The sequence below is a fragment of the Corticium candelabrum genome, chromosome 11, assembly GCF_963422355.1.
Source record: "Corticium candelabrum chromosome 11, ooCorCand1.1, whole genome shotgun sequence".
NCBI classification, from domain to species: Eukaryota; Metazoa; Porifera; class Homoscleromorpha; order Homosclerophorida; family Plakinidae; genus Corticium; species Corticium candelabrum.
In genome coordinates, this window is record NC_085095.1 from 3,334,036 (window position 1) to 3,343,611 (window position 9,576).

Genomic DNA, 9,576 nt, shown 5'->3' on the forward strand with positions numbered 1-9,576 from the left:
TTTGATCAACACTGGCGCCAGAACCAATTTCCTGTCACGACCACTGCAGAATATCGTTCAGCATCGGGTCACTCCATACCTATTCTCGGTACCGCATCCGTGGACTAATTGCTACAGACTGGAGACGAGATCGTTCACAAGCCGCCAATTTATATATAGTCAATATTATTGTATACAGGCAATATTGATTGATGTATACTGTACAGTAAATATTGATTGATATATACATTAGCAATAGTGTTGAGCTTAACCTTGTTTCGAAGACTGGCATTCTCTATTTCAAGTTAGTCAAGAAGCAGCAAGACGTATGTATATGTGGAAACATGGATTATTTTGGTGACCTTGTTCTTTAGTGTGGACATAGACTTTTTATGGATAAAACCCCATGATGCAACCAGTGAAATTATTTGGAATGCACTGCTTGTAGATAACAAGGAATTCAAACGAGAACTAAAATGAAGGAGCGAGCAGTAATAGTCTTACTATATCAACCAATATTGACTGTGTATATCAATCAATATTGACTGGCCGTATAAGATCATATTGACTATATATAAATAGACTGTATAAATCAATCAATGTAGGCTGTAGAAATCATTATCAAACTGTAAATTTACAGACAAATATGATTTTAGGTATAATTTTACATGTTGCATAAACTATCAAACCCAACACACCTCAGATTATTCAAAAAATTTCTCAATCTTTAAAATTAAGTATTAAATAAATGTTGGAAAAGTGAAGTATGCTTTACATTCTTTACATATACTTTACATGTATACGATACATGGTTTGGTTGCAGCCAATAATACAGAATGAGGATGTGCATGTGTAGAGGTATGGTTGGCGTGTGAGGGTCACCTCGTGATGAATTTGAAGCTAAAGAAGAGATCTCATTCTAGGAACACTTTCACTTGAGAGAGGACTGCAATTTGCTTCTGTAATTTTTGGAATAAGTTTATTTCTTGTGGCAGGGTACTAGACCTACAATACCACAAATATGACTCAATGTTAACTAATTAAGTTGTCAATATTACAGATAATCGTGAAATATTGGATTGGCTACGTGTATCGATCGGTATCGGCTTGTATTGGTCTAGATTATCAGTTATTGGAGAATAAGTAAAACTGTTTTATCAGTGAAACTTTAGCAAAAAAGGGTTTTTGTACATGTTCCAGTGCAGGCGTGTATGTATGTTTTGCCTTTAACAGCCAGTGTTGCAAAAATGGTGCAGCTATACTTTTCTGTGGTGTTCTGGACAGCAACAAATGTCCATATACATTGGTCCCTTGAAAATCAATGGTTCGGCGAGTGTGGTCCATGTCATTACACTGTACAAGTAACCAGTTCATGTACTGTACAGTCTTTTAATTAATTGATTAATTAAATGAAAAATTTTACTGAAGAAATGCTATGCTTAATATTTTGCATTGTGTGTAGGACATGTGAAGAAGATTGCATATATTTGGAAGGTTGGATCAACGAATGCCATGTCAAAGTAGTGTCCAGCAAAATCATGCCACTATTCAAGCTGCTAGTGCAACAGCTGTGACATTTGTTTACCAGTTTACGATGCTGTAGAATTCAATTCTAACCAGTTATAGTCATTACCGGTTGGATATAATAATATAAATACACAGACACAGACACACACACACACACACACACACACACACACACACACACACACACACCACATGTATAATAAGCTAGTGTATACTGAGCACTGATAACAATCTGTGGCATATCAGTACTGAGTAGCAAGTCAAATGACAACCAGTTTGTAGTTGTGTGTGTACAATGTTGCATTTAGTAACTCTTGCACACTGCTTCAAGTGTGCTTTAGCGAAATCCGGTTAATTAGTAAAATTCACGTACATATACCTGGGAGGCAATGGATTTGGCTTCATGTATTGCTTGGAACTCTCTAATTCCTTCAAGATTGAATACGCCAAATAGGAATGCACCGGCTTGAGTGTTGTCTCCAGCCTGCTCATTGATTCTTCCAGCCAGATTTCTGCAGGCAGACTCACTGGGTATCATTGGGCTACTGTGTGGGTCGCTAAAGTGAGTGGCTTTGGGCACAGTGATGAGCTGGCCCTTCTCTGGACTCAATTTGGGAAAGGTCAGTCTCGTACAATCTTGCCTGTTTAGGTGTCTAGCGGACCTAGATGCATTGAAAAAGAAGTAGGCACGTGATGGAGTGCAGATTGAGTCTCATGTACGTGTGCATAAGTACGGCTTCACTGTCTAACCTGCCCTTGAATGTCGTAAGAAAAGAGCTCGAAAACTTGGCAAACATGTCGCGAAATCGAAAAGAGCGCGAAAGAAACAGGCGGGACTAAACGCACTTTTGACTGGATTTGGCGCGGATACGTAAAGCCGGCACGTGAAGGACGGGCTTATGGCACGTGCAGATTACAGCGTATACGGGACGTTTATCCGGGTACTAAAGAAAGTGGGCCCCCAAAAAAAATTCGCCTAGACTGAGTGTAACGAACGTGTAGGTACAACTGTACAATGACAAACTCAAAAGAAGATGACATGTCTCTTGCGCACTGTAATCTCTGTTTCCTGTAGTGCGAAACATTGTCGATCGCAGTAGTCTTTGGATCGTATCACCTTCTGAGACTCTTTGCATCACATTTTGAAATATGGTAATTGCTGTTTGTCACATCGACTCGGATTTGCAAGCGTACTTAGCCATATAGATTGCGCATGCGTCAAGATCCACTACGATCTGAAGGTCGACGTTGGCACGCCAGTGTTGCAGCATAGTACGATTGTGACTATTCAGTTTTGGATCATTTCTTGTTGTCAACGTTCCACAATATTTCCATCGGGCAAGATTTCAAAAACGAAATCTGTTTCGTTACAGACGGGTTTTGGATAGTCAAATCGGCATTCAGTTCTTGGCTGCCCTTTTGCTGCCAGAGGCAATACGTTGTGCTGCATTTCGTGTAGCGTTGGACTGCATTGACAAGATCACAGTAATCAGAATCAACACAGTGATAGTAACCTGTTCACGTGAGGATGGATGATTCCTTGGACCCCAGCTGTAACAGCTGCCAGACTGTCGTTCATAGTAGTGACGAGCCAGTCTGCATAAGCTGTCACCGCTGCTTTGGCGTCTTTGGATTCTTGAAAAGCAACTTGTACTGTACTACCACCCAGCAGTTCCTCATTAATAGGTTCACTTTGGTCAAGGTGGCGTTGTATTAACCAGCCCTTAGCAGATTTTTGAACAAGCTGGCACAGACATGGGTTATTTAGCAGTCGACAGCACCCATGAACATGCGTTGACCCACGTGACTGGTATCCAAATCGATACCAGTACCACTCAGCTTTCATGACGCCTTGCAGCCAATGAGACACGAAATCTTCAACTTTAGCAGTGAAAAACCAGTTCGTGATGTGTGGGTTGTCGACCACCGCTTGTACCCGCATTGAATGTGTGATGGAGGCATTACTTGTTTGAGGCATCAATCTATGAAGTTCTGGCAAGCAATTGTCAGCAGAACGCAGTGTCCACAAGAATGTGGGAGCACCTTTCTGGTCTACTAAAGCTCGAAGTTCTTGATACCGTTGGTACCAATACTGTCGAGTTCCCTGTACAGTTGCCGCATATCGGTGAATTCGTTCCATCAACTCAACACTACTCATCTTTCCCACCTTATTTCGAAGCTGTTCCACAGTTAAATTTACATCAATTGGGTTTCGATGCATGTAGAGTCTTGCTTGAGACAGAAGCTGATGTCGCTGCTTCATTTTAGTGCCCAGTAAGGAAAACGTGGGTCGTCAGCAAATCTCCACCTTGGACGACCATCTGGGGCTTTGTCCACATACCGCATCGGATGTTTAAATGCCTCAGTAAAATTGGCTGCGCGAAATCGCTGTGGATTTGTGACACCTCTTCTTCCAAATGGAAACAAAGTTGGAAATGTCATGGATACCAGGCCAGGAGATTAAAACGCATTTATTGGGCAACTGTCCATATGAGGCCATTCTAGTGGATCCGTACCATTGACAGCTGCACGAATGAATATTTCTTCTAGACCTTGTGCCTGCTGAGTGGCTATTATCAAAACATTGGTCACTAGAAATACTGTCATCTCAGAGGCAAGTGGTGTGACTACAGTTTATGTCCTCTGGAACAAGAAGTTGTTCGGCCTGTTCTTCATATGTCTCCCGCAACTGGTGAGGAATGGCATTGTCTGGTAATTCTTCCAAATTCATGTAGCTGATATCAATATCTTTGTAAAATTTATTGTGTTCTTTCAACTATAGTAATGCCGCCAGTACTTTCGCTCTACGAACAACAAAATCTTTGTGTACACTATGTTTACATTTCTTCGAACTACAAGAATTGGAAGATGTTCAGCGTTTGTTGGCAAGCTTTTCAGAAATGATTTAATATCCAGAGGAAGATTTCGGACATGGCCTCTATAACCGCGTTGTCCTCCATGACAAAATGTTGGCAAAAACAACAGTGACTAAACAAATAGAACCAAGATCATATAAAGTAGAGACAACAAACGGTACCAAATTGATCAGAAACAGAAAACATCTGAGACAAATGAAACAGAAGACAGTCAAAAATTAGCAGAAGCTGAGCCAAGTGACTGGTAAAGGCATGACCGGAGTAGACTTACCAATGACAAGAACACCAAGTCAAGAAAGAATACAACAGCATTAAGCCAGTCCAACACAATCAGCGTAGTGGTAGAATAACTAAAATGCCAGCATATTTAGCAGATTATAAGCTGTGCTAGCGTAGAGTGAGAGAACTTCTTTTTTTCTTGGTAAAGAAGCAAGGGTGTAAGGGTATAAAGTATAGATATGTACCAGTGTGGGAATGTATAGACAATAGATATGTCTCTATATATAAAACAAAGGTGTCTGTCTGTCTGTCTGTCTGTCTCTCTGCCTGTCCGTTTGTTGGAGCGTTTATCGAGAACGGCAAGTCCGACCTCGGCCGAATTTGGCTCACGCATGTCGAATTCATTCGGGTCGAAAGTGAGATTGTGGTCGTCTTCCTGACTTCTCCCACGACGACGCGATTTCCCGCCGATCGCACTCGCTTCCGCTCGCGCGCGAATGTCTCCGGAACGGCGCATCGTATCTCCACCGAATTTAGACTGCCCGTTCCCGACGTTGGACGATACGCGCCGAGCGTGTCCTTTATTGCTGGCGACGTCGGGAAAGGGAAGATATTTTTGCTGATATCCGGGTGTTGAAAAAATACGCTCACAGTCGTTTGCCAGTCTACGACCGTCGAGCAGCTGCCGTGTTTGATGCATCTGTTCCCCGAAACGCCAGCAACGTCTTCGAAGAGACGACGTTCAACGGGACTGTCGAAATGGCGAGAGTCAGAACAAGTGGTGACTTCGTTAGATACGAAGCTGCCGTGTTTAATGTCTTTGAAGAGGCGACCATCAGCAGGACTGTCAAAATGACGAGAGTCGGTACGAGTCGTGACTTCGTTAGATACAAAGAACGGATTATCCGGGTGAGTACTGCATGTGACTTCCAGTTCTGCTCTGATGGATTCGTCTAACTGCACGTGACTTCAATTCGGACAGTGCAATATCCGGGAGTGCTATACGATTCGTCTAACTGCACGTGACTTTATTTCATTCAACGAGACAGCGCAAAATCCGGGAGTGCTATACGATTGCAAGTGTATATGTGACATTTTTATTGACTGCAATCATTCATGGCCAACATCAACTATGATACCATCAAACGCATTCTTAGATACTTTCTGCTATAATCTCTACCTATAAATGCGAACTGTCTCTCGTCCACTTCCGTGTTGTACTGGTTCTATGACAAACGTGTGTGTCAACTGCGGCGCTATGAAGTGGAAAAAAGAAGGACCTGGCGGGTGTTGTCCGCCGGGCAAAGCCGGGCTTTACACACACACAGACAGACAGACAGACAGACAGACAGACGGATGTGGTATGGTGGTTACTGGAGTTTGAACCCGCCTGGTCACAAATCGTTTTCTTGGAGTATTTGTTTGGTTTTCGTCAGTTCTGCAGTCAGACGGCATTTTTAAAAGTTCGGATGTCGACCATCTGTTGCCCATACACCCGTTGTAGACAAGAAAACGTGCTCAAACGAATTCTGGCACATATCAGGGACTCTCACTGCTCAGATGATTGTCCAACAGATTTTATTGAAGAACATGGGTTGTCCAAATGTCCTGGATGCTCACAGTGGTTTTTGAAGCTTCAACAACATGCTTCCAAGTGTTGTAGGTCATCCAGCGTAACCGCAACGCCTCAGGCTACGCTTACTACGTCAACACCGGCTCTGCCACCTCCAAACTCAAGGAAGCCAAGGGCACCTGAGGACACTGTTTTTGGAACGGCCTTTGAATCATGTTGGTCTTCCTTGGATCGAGAAGGTGACGCTTGGCGCCTGATAGACTCCTTCACAACGGAAGCCATACTGGACTGGACGCCGCTTAGAACAGTGCAGAATGTAACACCTGCATTACGCGCGATGTTTCAGGACTGCTGCGCTATTGCTTTGAGAAAGATTGAAGAGGAACCAGCAAATGACAGAGGATGGAAACTTCTCCTACTTCTTCCCAGGATGCTTCTCCAACCGCATGCACGTGGCGGTAAAGTGGGCACGCGGGAGGTCAAGGCAATTTACACACGGTTTCTACAATTTCATTGGCAAGAACTGATTCTAAATCGGAGTCACTTATCACGCTCTACTCCTTCTACAGAAGTTGATCAGAGGAAGAAAGCTGCACTAAGTCTAGTTCATTGTGGAGAATTGTCACGTGCATCAAGAGTTCTAACTAGTCAGGGTTTTGCCCCTGCTACAGACGACACAGTGGCACAGTTACTATCCAAGCATCCACATCGTATGATATCTTCACATCGACCAGAGGAAACCTCAAAAATGGAGTCAGATTCAGTTAATCCCATTTCTCTGAAAAAGGAGGCATTTTTCAATGCAATCAGGAAAGCACCAAGAGGAAGTGGTGCTGGCCCTTCTGGCTGGCGTTATGAGCACCTGAATACTCTTTTGGAGAATGACTTAACTTGCGAACTGCTATATCTAGTGTGTTCTCTAATCGCTGGAGGCAAAGTTCCAAATTCAGTCTTGCCTCTCCTGACAGCGTCTCGTCTCATCGCCTTACCTAAAGCAAACGATGATGTTAGACCTATTGCGATTGGTGAAGTGATTCGAAGAGCTACTGCTAAGGCTATTTGTAGCCAGATGAATAGTTCTTTTGCTTCTTACTTCAAGCCAATTCAACATGGAATTGCAACACCTGGTGGGGCTGAGCTTTTAGTTCATCACCTTTCATTCCTTATGGAGAATAACCCAGGCTTGTCTGTTCTCTGTACCGATGTCAAAAATGCCTTCAATTCAGTATCGAGAGACAGTATTCTAAGTCAGGTCATGAAAGTGTTTCCTGAAATATACCATCACGTGAGGCAAATGTATGACAGCCCGAGTACCTTGATTTATGTCAAGGGGAAAGATATAGTGAAACTACAATCAGAGGAAGGAGTTCACCAGGGTGACCCTCTTGGTCCAGTCCTGTTCTCAATTGCTTTACAACCAATCATTGCCTCAGTTCAAGACCGTCATCAAGATACAACTATGCTGGCGTATTTGGATGACGTATATGTTGTTGGTTTGCCTGAATCTTCCATCTCAGTCTTTGATGATGTAAAAGGCTCCCTCAAAGATGTTGGCCTGACTATACGAGACGAGAAATGCAAGCTGTATTACCCAGATGCGCCAGAGCACTTCGCTACAACAGTTCCTATTACAAGAGTAGGAGTCCATGTGTTGGGGACGCCTATAGGCGCACCTAGTTACATCCAATCAAGTTGTACAAGGGTAGCACAGGATGGCAGTTCACTTTGCTCTAAGCTAAAAGATCTTGATGATCCTCAGTGCAGTCTTCTGTTACTCAGACATTGCCACGTCCCAAAAATGAATCATCTTGCCAGGACTGTATCTCCCAGGGATGTATCAGAAGCTGCGGGTATCCATGACCTCCTTACCAGAAAGACTTTCACTGACATCATAGGATTGGATCGGTTGGACGACACCAAGTGGAAACAAGCATCCCTGAAAATTAAATTCGGTGGATTCGGGCTCACGTCAATTCGAGGTACAGCTCCTGCTGCATTTTTGGCAGCATGGGCACACTCACTTAAAGAACTCCCCAATAGATTTCCATCAATGTGTCGGGACTTAGAAAATCTCTATCAAAGCAGCCCTAAGAATGATTCCTCTACCATAAGGTCAACCTTGTATCAAGCAGTGTCTAATCTTCCTCCCAAGTCAAACTTGGACGATGAAGAAGAAGTTATATATCACACTCTAGAGGAGATGATCAAGAACCCCAGGAAACTACAGCATCGTTTATCAACGGACATTTCCTGCATGGAAGCAGCAACATTTACCAATAGAATAGTTGAGGAAAAGGACGCGGGAAGAATGAGATCCTTGCAAGGACGAGGGGCGGGAGGATGGCTTGAAACAGTCCCCACTTCAGACAAGCACGCACTAAAGCAGAATGAATTTCGTCTAGCGTCTTGTCTGAGGTTGGGTGTCTGTCTGCCATTCAGTCAGCTCCTTGTAAAATGTGAGTGTGGAGCAGAGCTGGACAGAGAAGGATATCACTTGATTACATGTAAGTATGGGGGAGGTCCTGTCTGGACGCACAACACCCTAGTTTCTGGATGGAGCGAGTGTCTCAGCGATTTGCTCATATGCCACCAGATTGAGCCAAGACACAAATACATCCACACTGAAGATAGACCAGACATCACATTTTACGACGTAGACTCAGGAACAACAAAAGAGATAGATGTTGCTATGGCTCATCCCTGGAGCAAAGATACCATCAAGGGAGCGTCCACGACATGTGGATATGCAGCAACAAAACGAGAGGCAAGGAAGGAAGTAAAGTATCGCAAAGAATCATTACCAGATGGTTCTAAGCCTTTTGTTACTCCTCTGGTGTTCGAACACTTTGGTCGTTGGGGACCCAAAGCAGAGGAATTTTTAAATGAACTTGCAAAGAAGTCCAAAGACATGCTGGGAAGGAAAAATGAAGCAGCGTTTAGAAGCTATTGGAGAAGAAGATTTTCTGTGATTATTCAGAAATGTAACAGTAGAGTTGTTTTAAGAAAGCTATCTAGGCTTTCATTGAATTGTTTGGATGGACAAGACAAGCTAGAGATGGACAAAGCCATTCATAGTTCTATTCATTAATTAAAACGAAGAACAGTAGGAAAGTAGAACTTTTAGTACGACAGACAGACGGACAGACAGACAGACAGACAGACAGACCGACAGACAGACACCACACACACACACACACACACACACACACACACACAAACACACAGACAGACAGACAGACAGACAGACAGCACCCACACACACACACACACACACACACACACACACACACACACACACACACAAAGGAGACGTGTCTGTCTGTCTGTCTGTTGAAGCGTTTCTCAAAGACGGCGAGTCCGATCTCAGCCGAATTTGGCTCGCGCCGAATTCATTCGTGTCAA

At 43.5% G+C, this 9,576-nt stretch overlaps 1 protein-coding gene across 1 annotated transcript; it reads left to right on the forward strand.

Moving 5' to 3' along the window:
- The first annotated feature begins 5,360 nt into the window (after nt 1-5,360).
- On the forward strand, nt 5,361-9,292 carry LOC134187105 (uncharacterized). The gene is made up of 2 exons (XM_062655222.1): nt 5,361-5,466; nt 6,177-9,292. Exons 1-2 carry the CDS (start codon nt 5,361-5,363, stop codon nt 9,260-9,262), a joined length of 3,192 nt encoding a protein of 1,063 aa, XP_062511206.1. The 3' UTR covers nt 9,263-9,292.
- The last annotated feature ends 284 nt before the right edge of the window (nt 9,293-9,576 follow it).

Coding starts and splice junctions, on each gene's coding strand:
- LOC134187105 (XM_062655222.1), top strand. CDS start 5,361: ATGGCGAGAGTCAGAACAAGTGGTGACTTCGTTAGATACGAAGCTGCC. Junction 5,467..6,176: donor TGTCAAAATGACGAGAGTCG/GTACGAGTCGTG, acceptor ATTGTCCAACAG/ATTTTATTGAAGAACATGGG.